Source organism: Arachis stenosperma, chromosome 10 (genome assembly GCF_014773155.1).
Source record: "Arachis stenosperma cultivar V10309 chromosome 10, arast.V10309.gnm1.PFL2, whole genome shotgun sequence".
NCBI classification, from domain to species: domain Eukaryota; kingdom Viridiplantae; phylum Streptophyta; class Magnoliopsida; order Fabales; family Fabaceae; genus Arachis; species Arachis stenosperma.
The window spans coordinates 113,371,288-113,385,657 of NC_080386.1; the positions used below are offsets into that span (position 1 = coordinate 113,371,288).

The window sequence follows — 14,370 nt, forward strand, 5'->3', positions numbered from 1 at the left end:
CCGACCTATTCATCAAACATTTTGTAGCCTCTAAAATCAATGTCAAAAATTCTTACTATCTTAGTACCATCAAGCAAGGCCAACACAAAAATTTAAAGGACTACATGACTCAATTCACCGAGGTTGCAATAAAAATTCCCGAATTGTGCCTCGAAGTACGTCTACATGCCCTAAAGAGCGACTTCAGGCCCGGAAAGTTCCAAGAAACGATTACGGTCACCAAACCTAAAATATTCGCTGAGTTTCAGGATAAAGCGGTAGGACAAATTGAGATTGAAAAGCTTCGCAAAGCAAGAAAAGGCAAGAAACAAACACCCCGAAAAGATGAGGATAAATATGAAAGGTCAAACTAAGCATAGGAGCAAAAGAAGCCTTTCAGGCTAACACCTAAATTTGACATGTATACACAGTTCAACACCAAAAAAAAAGATATAATCAAGGAAATTCTTCATGCTAAAATAATAAAATCACCCAGTAAGGCAGGAACTTATCAAGATCAAAATTACGTGGATAGAAGAAAACATTGTGCCTTTCATCAAAAGTTTGGACACACAACAGATGAAAGTGTCATAGAAAAGGATCTACTTGAACATTTAGCATGGCAGGGTTTACAGGACAAATATGTCAGTGGCCGGAAGCATGCAGCAACAATAGGAGATAAAACCTCAACACCAAAAGATAAGGAAAAATGGGATACCCAACCCCAATTTTATGCAATTCGGGGAGTTATCAACTACATTTTAGGAGGTTTCATAGGAGGCAGAGCCACTTATTCAGCAAGAAAATGAAGCTACCGAGCTATGTTAACTATGAAAGGATCTTTAATAGCACAAACACACACGCCACCAACCAGTACTACTTTCACCACCTCGGATCTTCAATCACAATGCCAAAATCTTGATGATCCCATGGTAATCTCTGTGAATATCGGAGAATTAACAGTTAAAAAGGTTCTATTGGACCCGGAAAGCAGTGTCGACGTTTTATTCTATTCCTCGTTTAAGAAGATACAACTTAGCGACAAAGCTCTACAATCCTCCATCGGAGAATTGGTAGGGTTCTTAATGAAAGAGTTCCCATGACAAGTTATGTTTGGTTAAGAACAACCTTAGGGGAGCCTCCATGCTCGAAAATATTAAATATTCAGTTTCTAGTAGTCGATTGCATATGCCCTTATAATATAATTCTGGGATGACCATCATTAAATGCTTTTGGAGCAATTGTCTCAACAATTCACTTGTGTGTCAAGTTTCATGTGCAGAATGATGTAATAGCAACCATTCTTGGTGACCACAAAGAGGCAAGACATTGCTATAATATAGGTCTAAAGATCAGATCACCACTAGAGGAACAAATCCAACAAGTCAACTCAATGTGCAACAAGGAGGACATTCCAAGACTGGCCGAGCTCGACCCCCAAGACGACCATACACACAGACCAAAAATAGTGAACAATATACTAACATTGGATCTGTTTTTTCTGCAGATGATAACCAAAGTCTTATCCGCCTACTTCAAAGTAATGCTTATCTTTTTGCATAGACACCCACTAACATGCCTGGATCGGTCCAAATATTATATACCACAAATTAGCAACAAAATCAGCCGTTCGACCTATTCGATAGAAAAAACGAAATGTCAAAACTGAACGAAAGGAAGCGGCCCTAAAAGAAACCCAAAAGCTACTCGATGCAGGATTTATATGTGAAATTAGATTCACCTCCTAGTTAGCCAATGTGGTCATGGTAAAGAAAAATTCCGGAAAGTGGCGCATGTGTGTCTACTTTATAGATCACAACAAAGCATGCCAGAAGGATTCATACCCATTACCAAATATTGACAACTTGGTGGATAACCCTTTGGGTTTTTAGGTCCTGAGTTTTATGGACACCTATTCCGGCTACAATCAAATCCAAATGCATCCCAAGGACTAAGGTAAAATAACTTTCATAACTGATCAAAGTCTTTTTTATTATAAAGTAATGCCCTTTAGACTTAAAAATACAGGTGCAACATACCAGAGTCTAATGGATAGTATTCCAAGAACAAATTGGTCGAAACATGGAAGTTTATGTCGATGACATGGTCGTAAAATTAGAATCCGAACAAGCCCACCAGGATGACCTTTTCGAAGTCTTCGAGCAAATAAGAAAATACAACATGCGATTAAATCCCGAGAAATGTCCATTTGGAGTACATGGCGGCAAATTTCTTGGCTTCATGCTGTCACACAGAGGTATAGAAGCAAACCCCAAAAAGTGGCAAGTTGTACTTCAAATGAGATCACTGAACACTGTTAAAGAAGTTTAATAACTCACCGGACGCTTAGCTGCGCTATTAAGGTTCTTGTCGGCAGTTGCCGCAAGATCGTTTCATTTTTTCAACAGCTTACGAAAGCAAAGAATTTTACATGGATGGATGCTTGCAAAAAAATGTTCACAGATTTTTAAAACATCTTGAGCTCGCCACCCATCCTCCAGAAACCACAACTTGGTAAACCTATTTATTTGTGTCTATCAGTTTCCCCTCACATTGTTAGCTTTGTATTTGTTACAGAAACAGGAAAAGAACAATATCTAGTATATTTTGGAAAAACTCGCTTTCGCCTTATTAATCACAGCTTGATGCCTACGTCATTATTTTCAAAGCCATTGGATTATAGTTCGGATGAATCAACCGCTATGCCAAGTGCTGGCATGACTAGACCTTGCCGAAAGACTCATCAAATAGTCAATTGAACTCTCAGAATATGACATCTCCTATCAATCGAGAGGCTCATTGAAAGCTCAAAACCTAGCCAATTTTATCAGTGAGTTTACAACAAAATAGGTCACAACAATATGAGACTTATATGTTAATGGCACGTCAAACAACGAGGGATGCGGAGCTGGTATCATCTTAAAGCATGCCAACGGCGTTTTTGCTAAGCAGTCAATCAAATTCTCATTCTAGGAAAGTAACAACCAGTCCAAGTATGAGGCATTGCTTGCTGGTCTATGGCTCGCCAAAGAAGCAAACATCAAGCACATCAGAATACATTGTCATTCCCTCTTAATCATCCAGCATGTAAGTGGCAATTTTCAGGTACAAGATAAATTTTTAGAACAATATTTGAATATAGTAAAGAACCTACAACAATTTTTCCAACATTTTGAAATAGTGGATATACCTTGGGAACAAAATAACCGAGCTAATATCTTGTCCAAGTTAGTCATAAGTAGAACACAAGATACTCCACCAACTCCATACCAGCTGACACTTGGAAACCAAGTATACATAATAAAAATGTTATGAGTTTATCACAGCAAACAGATTGGAGACACCCCTACATAGAATACCTTAAAACAGGAAAGGTACCTACAGCCGAGAAGCCAGAAATTTTTAGTAGAAGGGCAAGATACTTCACAACCATCGGAGACAATCTATAAAAGAGAGGATTCTCTCGACCATTACTCAAATGTCTCGGCAAAACTGAAGCAGATTTACCAATAGCCGAGGCACATGATGGCATATGTGGTACATATATTGGAAGACGTAGTCTGGCCTTAAAACTGTTGCAAGCAGGATACTTCTGGCCCTTAGTAAAGAAGGATTGCATGGAGAAAGTGCAACACTGTGACAGCTTCCAGCAATGTGCTTTAATCATCCATACCCCAGCCGAGCTTCTGCACACCACCGAAATTGGATGGCCTTTTCATAAATGGGGGCTTGACATCTTCGGGCCTTTCCCAATATCGACCAGCCAGGTAAAATTCTTACTAGTAGCTATAGATTACTTTACAAAATGAATAGAAGTACAACCACTTGCCAAAATGACCTCGGATAAGGTACGCTTTTTCATTTGAAAGTTTTTAATATGTAGATATAGGTTGCCTAAAGGTATCAATACCGACAATGGTCGGCAATTTACCGATAAGAAAATAGGTTCTTCTTTAGAAAACCTTAATATCAAATATCATTTTTTCTTTCTCGAGCATCCACAAAGTAACGGGCTCGTAGAGGCGACTAACAAAGTCATTTTGCAGGCTTTACGAAAAAAGCTAACATAAGCTAAAGGATAATGAACCAAGCTCATCCCTAAAGTATTATGGAGTTATAACATCACTCCACAATCTTCAACAAAGGAAAACTCGTTCTGACTAGTCTACGGTGCCGAATCCATGACACCGGCTGAAATTTCGCAAGGCTCACTTCGAGCCGATCTATTGGATGATGAAACCAACACAGAAACATGATTAGCTGCGCTGGACACATTGGACAAAGAACGAGATATTTCCAACATCATACAGCAATCCATGAAAATCACAATAAGGCAAAAATATAACAAGAAAGTGCATTCACGAGCATTATAAGAAGGAGACCTGGTACTCCGGAGAATTGAAGACGTTCGAAAGCCACAAGGACATGGAAAGCTAGCTGCTAATTAGAAAGGCCCCTTCAGGGTAACAAAAGTACATGAAAGGGGAGCATAATCTCTACAAACATTAGCTGGAACAGACCTCCCCAACACATCGAACATATCATCGCTTCGTTTATACTATAGATGAAATCTTGTAAAAGACGGGGCAGAGCAGTACTCTTTTTCCTGGTCACGAGGTTTTCTCCCGCATAGTGTTTTACTCAGACAGATTTTAACGAGGCCAATCACCTCATACCTTCAGCAATCAGAAGGTTATTTGTCAATCATATACTATCAATAATAAAATTCCAATATTTGTCAAAAAATTCCTACTACCAACAACAAAATAAACAAATATTCATTACTATTCACAAAATAAATCGACGTAAAAGTTCGGCCAATATTCAAACTACAAGATAGAACCGACATCAAAGATTGGCCGAAATTCAAACAAGTTCATATCAAAAGACCAACATACAAGGTCCGCATAAAATACACTATAAACAAATGAGTCACTAAGACTTCTTTTCAACAATAGCCATATTCTCGTCCTCAGGTTCTATAGCTTCATCATCAACTAACTTTCCGTTTACGATGATCTTGGTCATGTCCAGATTGCAAACATTAAACTCAGGTGAAACAGTCACCACCTAACTCACAGCTCGATCAAAGCCAGAAGCGAACATTTCCAGCACTTCATTTTCCAACTCATGAATTTGGGAAGTTGTAACACCCTACCACACAAAGCCTTATGCTTAAGTCATAAGACAGAGGTTGTGAGGTATTACGACCTCTATAAGTAAAATTATATATATTAATAGTGAAAAAGATTTTTAACTAGGAGCCTTTGAAGAGAAGGATAAAGCAAAAATTGTCAAATTGAAAAGCGCAACACTCCCAAATGCAATAACATAAGCGAAACATGATAAAAGATAAGCTAACACGGATATATATACAAAAGAGTGCCAAAATACATATATCAAAGCTCAAGACCTTATTTGTGAAGATATCCGGCCCGATCACATAAGTATATACAGTTGTTACAAGTAGAAAGCACAATTACACGTATATCAATCAACAATCATATTCATATACATACTCAGCCATAAATCAATATTTATCACAGCCATCCGGCTCATAACATAATTCATAACCAGCCAAAATTCATTAAAAATTACAGCCATTCAGCTCATGGCATATACAGCACTTCCACCATCATCCTCAACAACTCATGCAATCATTATTACTTTTGATTCATCATTAATTTTCCCGTTACTTCATTCACAAGCTACCTTCCTCACAGCCCTAACTAAGTTTCATTACCCAAAAACTACCTATCATGCATTAAACAAGAGAAAACAAGGATTTAAACGTTAGAGAAATGTATTAAAAACCAAAAATCATAGTTGTAGAAAAATAGGGGCTCGCGTACGTGGCTTCTTGCTCGTGCACGCAAGGAGCATGGCCCATTGCATATGCTTGCGTCGCGTTCCCCTTCTCGCGTACACACCCTAGCAAAACTGGACTTCTTGCATACGCATCACTAGTTCGCGTACGCGAGCTCCTCAACCCAAATTGATCGCTTGCGTCGCGTGCGATGTGGTCGCGTGCACAACCAAGAAAATGCCACTCTTGCGTACATGACACACACCCTACGTACGCGAGACCTTGAGGCCATAGCCACTGGTCGCGTCGCGTGTGTTTCTCGCGTACGCATACAGAGCAGAAGTTTTGAAAAGTTGCTAAGTTCAGAATTTTCAATTTCGTACACCAAATTTTGATTGAGCATAACTTCTTCATTTTGAAATATTTTTCCTTCGTTCTTCAAACGGCGTAAACATCTTGGACCAAATTTTACTTCTAAAGAAGTTTGACACAAATCGGGGGTCTGGAGACCAAGTTATGCTCCATCAAAATTAGACCAAAATCACAATTTTCACAAAACTTGTAAACCTCCAATTTCAAACCATACAACTTCCAAATCCTTTTAAAACCAACCCAAACTTACCAATTCAACATCAAACATTCTAAATCCACATAATCAACTTCCTCATTATATCCATATCCAACCAATTCTCTATTTTCATCAAGTTCCAACCCAATATTTCCAATTTCACAACAATCAATATAACTCATTAAATATCCATATCAAATACCATATCAACTTCAAATTCATCAATCATTATACACAACCTAATCTATATCATGAACAATTCATACATTCATCAACAAGAGCACCAATTCATAATGTCCAAGGATATTAACCACGTGCATAACAATCAATTTTAAACCAAATCATCAACCTCAACAGTTCAAGTCCTATCCTAGGGGCACTAGCCTAAGTTTTCACATTACATTATATTTTAGATATGAAAAACCGAAACCATACCTTGGCCGATTTTCTGATCAAATCCGAAACACTCTCAATTCACTTATCCTCAAGCTTTCAAGGCCTCAATGCCTCACCAACAAATTTTCCAGCATATAGCTCTACTTTCAAGCCTTCCAAAACCTTAACCAAGCTCCAATATACATATATACACTACCTATTCCACAATATCACATTTAAACATAGCAACTTAATACCCATATACAATAAATCAAGAATGTCACAAGGGTTGAGAATTCTTACCGCACCCAAGGATCAAAGAGGCAAGACTAAGCATTTTCATCAAGCTAATTGGATCCTATATCATCAAAGAGCTGAAAATTTTAACACTTTTACCCCATAATTTCAAAATCAAGGGCTGAGAAAACTGGAAGAAAAACGTGTCTTACCTCTTACACAACCTTGTGGGCTTTGTAGAACTCGACGCCGCGGTCGCGTGGCTACAAACGGTGCAGCAATCGAAGCTCCAGATCAAAAGTTACAAGGATTTGAGGAGGTTGGAGAAATTGTGATATGTTCTTCTCTTTCCCAATGTGTTGCAGCGTGTTTTGCTTATGTGGGGGTAGAAGAGGGTGCTGAGCCCTTTTGTTTAATGAGGCTTGGCTAGGCCTTAGGTCCAATATAGGCCCATTTTGCTCGGTCCGGCCCGTTCGACCCAGTTTTTGGGCCAAATTCTTTAAAATTAGTGTCAAAATTCTCGTTTTAATTTTATCTATCATATTAAACCATGAAAATCATGTTTCTAATTTTTTTAATACATTTTAATTTATGAGTTAATTATTCATTAATGAACCGGATTTTACAGAAGTCATCCTTTCTTTCTCATTATCGGAATTCTTCATTTGACTTGTAACAACCGAATTTAATCTTGCAACTTTGTCACGTCTTCTTCTCTATTTTTCATTTTTGCAGTAATATCAACTATGACCTCATCTCTTTCCTTTAAGGTCTTCTCCAAATTTGCCAACCTTTCAGTAAGGGTCATTTCCTCCACTCTAAGGAGCTCCGTTGACCGACCTATACATAGCAGCCTCGAGGTAACCACCTGAAAAATGCACAAGTTAGTCATGACCAAAGAAAGTACACATTAACAACTAAGAACGTTCTTAAGTACATACCTGCATATACCTCCCAACTGCCTCCTTACCCACCCTCTTCAATAGCCTAATATTGCCAGGGTGTTGAGTGCCCTTATCCGCTAACTCAGTGATAGGAAATTACTCACTCAAAAGCGATTGAATGCTGACACTATCAAAAAAATCATGAAGTCTTTTTTGTTTTTCAACAGTAGCTCCAACTTAGTACCCACGTCCAACTCTTTTTCTGACAGGATCTCCAAAGACTTCTTAGAATTAGGCCTTTTTCTTTTAGGTGATGGCGGAAGAGCACTGGATTGAGCCACATCACCAGCATTCCCCTCAACACTCATAGCCACGCCATCCTTGTCCCCTCTCTTCTTTTGAGTCAAAAACGACTTTAATCGCGATAAGGTAAACGTCGAAACCTTTCCACCTAACAAAAAATCACACATCCAAAAATCAGAAAACCAAAAAAAATATATATATATATATAAAACATCGCTTAGATTTTTCTCGTCTGCCTCCATTTTCAACATTTTAAAAATAGACAAACATTTACCAGCTAAAAACCATTAAATTAAAAAATTCAGAAACCAGTTTTCTTCATCACTCCTCTCTACTACCTCAAGAATTTGCATAGGTTCTAGGCACCAAAATGAAGGAAATTTTTCAACCAACTCATCATCCAAAAAAAGGGATATTCAGTTTCAGAAGATCGAATTTTCACAAACATGACCTTAAAATCTTTAAATGAAGATTTATACAACAAAAAATGAAATGACCAGAAAAACTACTAAGATTAATCCAAGTACCCTTCCGAACATCTTTAGCTTGAAAGTGTGAAAAGAAGACATTTAAAGAGGGAGAAAACTCAATAAATTCCATCAATTGTTCATAAGTTAGAAGAAAAGCCAACGAATTAAGGTGTAATTGTGACGGGGCACAGTTAAGTTGTGTCAGTACAGTATTTTCAAAATAGAAAAATGAAAGTTTCAACTTTAGTTCTATTAGAATAGAAAAGTATAAGGAAAAATAAGCCAAGTCCCTTCTCCTCTCACAAACTCTATCTTCTCCATTACACGAAAGAAACTCCAGTCTCCACACCAATATTAGTCCCTTTTTTACCCAACTATCACCACTAAATGAGAAAAGTGATTTTGTGTTATTAAACACAGACGCACGAGACTTCACATCCACATGCACTCAGTAATAAATATCATCTTTTACTGCCATAATTTTTTTCCTAGCCATAGAACACAAAGAGAATAACAGAAACGAAAACAGAGAGGCACTAATCTTTCAAACTCATTTATCTTCCTTCAAGTAAACCCAGCAGATAAAAACTATCCCTTTCCAACAAATACCAAGTAATAAAATAGCAAATAGAAGTTTTATCGCACGTTTTGCAAAATAAACTATTTCTAAAACTATTCATTTTCTATTGGCCAACGTGATAATGACTCCCTCGAAAAATACCACATGAAATTAAATGCACTTTATTGCACATTCTGAAAAAAAAACCCCAAGCTTATTCACAAATAAACGAAATGACGCATGTTGAGTTTAGAAACTCATGCTGTATAATCAAACCAAAGTAAAAACAACATTCGAGATATATGAATATAACGTCATCTTTTAAAATCTCAACTTGCTAAAAAAACAACGACCTATTATAGCAAACTAAAGTTGGGGGTTATGGTCCTCTCCCCTTATATCTTGGAACAATTCGAATATCCTTCGAAGATTTTTTAAACATTTTTAATAAATCGGACTGAATATATGGGCTAGTTCTACAGAATTTGTATATAAACTCGGATACTAAATAACAAAGTAATTACAAAAGTTGCCTATAAAAAGTAACTACAAAAAAATCTATAAAATATACGGAAAAAAATATCAAAAAAATACACACCAACTCTATTATTTTCTATTTTTTAAGATAAATACTGATTTTAGCGTAGAAATATTTTTTGTAAATTTTACTCCAATTCAAATTCCAAAAAATTTTTATTGTTATCTAAAAAAAGGTCGTTGGACGTTAGCAGACGAGTTATACCTAAAAAAAAATCCTCTTTGACGGAACATAATGTAAAACGGGTTTGAATTGACTAATTACATTGCTTAACCCGTTAATTCTTAACTCACACTCGGATACACATTGTTATTAGGGGTGTTCGCGGTGCGGTTTGGTTCGGTTTTTTAATGAAAAGTCATCCGATCCAATGTTATATTAATAGTGCGGTTTGGTTTGGTTCGGTTTTTTTATCAAATCCATCCGAACCAAACCAAACCAATTAAATTCGGTTTGGTTCGGTTCGGTTTGTTCGGTTTTTAAATTGTTTTGAAAACCTTTCCTATTCTAATCATCAAATCATATCTAGGGTACTAGTATAATTAACAATTTTGCAAAATCAGTAGATGCAGATGGAACAATGATCAACTTATAAATCACTAACAAATTTTGTTACAAAAACAGCAGTAGCATATAGAACAATAATCAACCTGAACTGAATCAAGAAATTCAAGAAATACAACCAAATTAATTCCAAAAATTTTGCAAAAATGGTGCACCAATTCCAAACTGAATCAAGAAATAGAACCAAACTAAGTAAAAAATACAACCAAACTAATTCCAAAAATATTCATGTGGTGCACCAATTCCACAAATTCTTCCTTTCACCTAAGGTGTACATATCCGCCTGCAGCATAAGTAAACCCAAGAATTACATAAAATGGTTTCAAACAGATTATATGCAACAGAGGTTATGAAAAAGTATAAAATAAATGGTCGGAATCATATAATGGTGAATCTTTTACACCTTCTCATCAATCTTAGGCCATCCTTGTTCAATTTCAGGAGCTTCTCATCAATCATATAATGGTGAACAGCTTCTTGAAAGTCAGCTTCGTGAACAGCTTCCAAAGTCTTCCTCTAAACTAAAAAGTTCAGAATCAACCCTAAACCAGAATTTCCCTAAATCAAAACAGAAAATTTTCAAAATTAAAAAACTAAATCAGAATCAACAACTCGACCATAGAATCAAGAAAAAGCCAACCTAACTCAATAGTACAAAATCAAGAGCAGAAACACAACAATAAATAAAATAAAAATAAAACAACAAATAAAATGAACAATGATCAGTGAACCAGCAATTAGAACAATGAATCAATAACAAGTAAAGCAATAAAACAATAGAACAGGATGGATGGATGTTCCATTGTGCTCAATAACTGTCTAATCTATATCAACTACTTATTTGTTCTTATAATTATGCATCATGAGTTTGGATCAAAGAACACCTATACCACAGGATTGTTATGTTGATGACAATAACTTTTCTTTGTTCTTGTTCACCATAAACAACTACCGTATGTTGGCTCTCTACCCTTTTTTTTATGTTGAACCTTTAAATTCCTTTTCTAGTTAATAGAAGAATCTAACAATGATGAAGTTAGTTCAGAGACTGAAGAGCGGTATGATAAATATTTAAATAATTACATACCTAACTTGGAGGCAACCACCCAAAACAAGGAAGAGCTTTCTATGTTAATTGTGAAGGACATCCTCTGAGCTTGATGAACATTGAACCATGAACAGTGAACAACATAACAACAATCAGAAGCAATTTCAGGAAATCAACAACAAGTAAATTAAACCATGAACAACAATCAGAGGCAATTTCAGTAAATCAACAACAAATAAATTAAACCATGAACAAAAATCAGCAACAAATATATACTGAAACGGAAATTGAACAACAATATACAAAAATCAACAACAAAGTAAACCAAGAACAAAAATCAGCAACAAATATACACTGAAACAGAAATTGAATACCTGAATTGGAGGCTCCATATCTGACTTGACTCGGTGGCTTGGTGGCGGGTGCTGTCCGCGTCTCCGCGACGCCAGAAACGATGATGTGGGTGGCTGGGTGGTGCTGTCTCTGCGAGGCCAGAAACAATGCTGTGGGTGGCGGCGGGGTGGTGCTGGCTCCGCGACGATGGGGTTGGCTGGTGCTGTCCGCGAGGAGGTGCTGAAACGAAGGGTTCGGCGGCGCTGTGTGAAAGACTGGAAGGGTTCGGCGGCGCTGGGAGGTGGTGAGAGGAAGGGGTTCGTCGGCGCAGGGAGATGGTGGGAGGAAGGGGTTCACGCAGGTTGGGAGTGGGAGGTGCTGGCTGTTGCGAGAGTGGGAGTGGGTTGCGAGAGTGGAGAGCGCAGAGTGAATGTGAGGGTTGGCGGCTAGGTTAGGTCATGTTGTGGGGGGTGGGGGGGTGAGGGTTGGTTTTGTGAGTTTTTTTTAACCGGTTCGGTTCGGTTCGGTTAGGGTTTTCATTGTCAAAACCGAAAACCGAACCGAACCGCAATAAAAATAGTAAAACACAATTTTTTGGTTTTTTCGATTTTCGGTTTATTCGGTTTTCGGTTTTTTCGATTCGATCGATCGGTTTTGTTCGGTCCGGATCGATTTTGAACACCCCTAATTGTTATTAAAAAAAATGTTTGGAGGCAAAAAGCTAACAAATCCCAATAGGTTTACGAGTAGAATGCGAAGCACTGGATCACCGCACCCTTTTCAAATTTTAATATAGAATATTAAAAAAAAGGAAGGTAACTATGCTGACGTGTTAACGTGGAGTGGATGAGGATAAGGTCAGGCCTTCGCCTTCCACATTAACATAGCAAGAAAGAAAAGAACTCAAGTACAAGAAGAAACCCGGGATCATCCGTCCTTCGATACTTTATCCAATTTTCAGTTAAGATTAAGATTAAGAGATAAATTATTAAATAATAATAACAATTAACAATAAAGTGCAAAGCAAACCTAATTTATACTACTAAAATAAATAATTTAAAAGAAAACGAAAGAGATAAAAAGAGAGCACTCAGCAACATAACACAACGTGGTTAAGTGGCAACCCATTCTCTCTCTCTCTCTCTGTTTCCAACTAACGTTTTTGGTTTCTTCTTCGTTTCTGCATTTCGTATATCATATGATATCGGTGAATTAGGATAGTATAATTACAAAACTAACATGATGAACATTGAAGCATCATCAGCAGCGGTGCTGGATTCAAGAAAGGATGAACATCACGACGACGATGATGATAAGTGCTCATCTTCAACGACATCGTCGATCGGAAAGAACAGCGATGTGTCATCAGAGAATGAAAGAATAGCAGAAAATGAGAATGAAGTTCAGAGTGCTTATAATGGCCCTTTCGATATGATGGACTCTCTTGAAGAGGTTCTCCCTATTAGGTAATCGTAACTGCCTCTGCTTTCTATTTTTTACCCTTCAGATATTGTTTCTTCGTCTTCTTTTTTTATGTTGTGTGTGTTTGGCTTTATAAGATGATATTATTGAGAAATTTTACACAATATTTACGGTTTCCTTAAATCTAGGGTTAAAATGATGAATCTTGTTTTGGCAGGAGGGGGATCTCAAAATTCTACAATGGAAAATCAAAGTCCTTCGCAAGCCTAGCAGACGCTGCTTCTTCTGCGTCCGTCAAAGACATAGCGAAAGCGGAAAATGCTTACAGCAGAAGGCGAAGGAACTTGATGGCTTTCAACCACGTTTGGGACAAGTTGAGAAGCAACGGTGGTGGAATCTCCAAGAGAACAATGTCAATGAATTCAAGTAGAAGTGCTCTGGCTCTTGCCTTTGCCGTTAGTAGTTACGATAGTACTAGTAGTTTTACAAGCGAGGACTCAAGTTCAAATTCAAGGTCGCCTACGCCACCGCGGTCGCTTCCGCCGCTCCATCGCCGCAATCGCCTGTCCGGTGCCAGCACAGGCCCTTCCTCTCCTCTGCAGCGGAGTCTTCCGGCCTGGCGGTCCTTCTCCGTGGCGGATCTGCATTATTGTGGCACAGCCGCAACCGTCAATATGCCGGATTCCACCGCCCTAAGAAATGATGCAGCTCATCCATCTTAGTATCACTAATCCTCCATCACCAGGGTAGATTTGAAGAAGGAAAAAAAATGATAGTTCTTTAAATCTTAATAGGTTAACTTAGAATTTTCGTTAATTAGTAGGTATGAAGACTAACTTAGATCGGTATTATAATGTGTTTTGCAGGAGTAAAAAAATATAATTTCTACGCTAAAATCAGCTATTAACGTACTTATGTATAAATATATATATGTAATTTAATTTAAATATAAATATATATGTAATTTAATTTATTTTATATTAATGATGGTTAATTTTAGTGTCCATATTATCGCAATAGCAATATTAAGCCGATGATGAATTTTCCCAACATATATATAGATCAGTAAAATTTGGCCAGATCCGACACAAGATCTGGCTCCCAAAAAGCTATCATCTTCAAAAATTTCTTCAATAACATTAATGTATGGAGAAATTGAACAAATAATTTCACCGGGTAGCCAAATGTCATGAACATCTGGCTGATAGATCTTACAAGGGGGTTTGAGTAATGATATGGTTACTGAAATTTGGCGTTTAGCAAAAGTTAGGATGTTGGCAAGCG

At 37.4% G+C, this 14,370-nt stretch overlaps 1 protein-coding gene across 1 annotated transcript; it reads left to right on the top strand.

Annotated features, from left to right (window-relative positions):
- The first annotated feature begins 12,740 nt into the window (after window positions 1-12,740).
- LOC130956255 (protein OXIDATIVE STRESS 3 LIKE 1) lies at window positions 12,741-13,992 on the top strand. Its single transcript, XM_057883302.1, has 2 exons — window positions 12,741-13,130; window positions 13,304-13,992. The coding sequence occupies exons 1-2, from the start codon at window positions 12,904-12,906 to the stop codon at window positions 13,806-13,808; spliced, it is 732 nt and encodes a 243-aa protein (XP_057739285.1). The 5' UTR covers window positions 12,741-12,903; the 3' UTR covers window positions 13,809-13,992.
- The last annotated feature ends 378 nt before the right edge of the window (window positions 13,993-14,370 follow it).

Coding starts and splice junctions, on each gene's coding strand:
- LOC130956255 (XM_057883302.1), top strand. CDS start 12,904: ATGATGAACATTGAAGCATCATCAGCAGCGGTGCTGGATTCAAGAAAG. Junction 13,131..13,303: donor GAAGAGGTTCTCCCTATTAG/GTAATCGTAACT, acceptor TTGTTTTGGCAG/GAGGGGGATCTCAAAATTCT.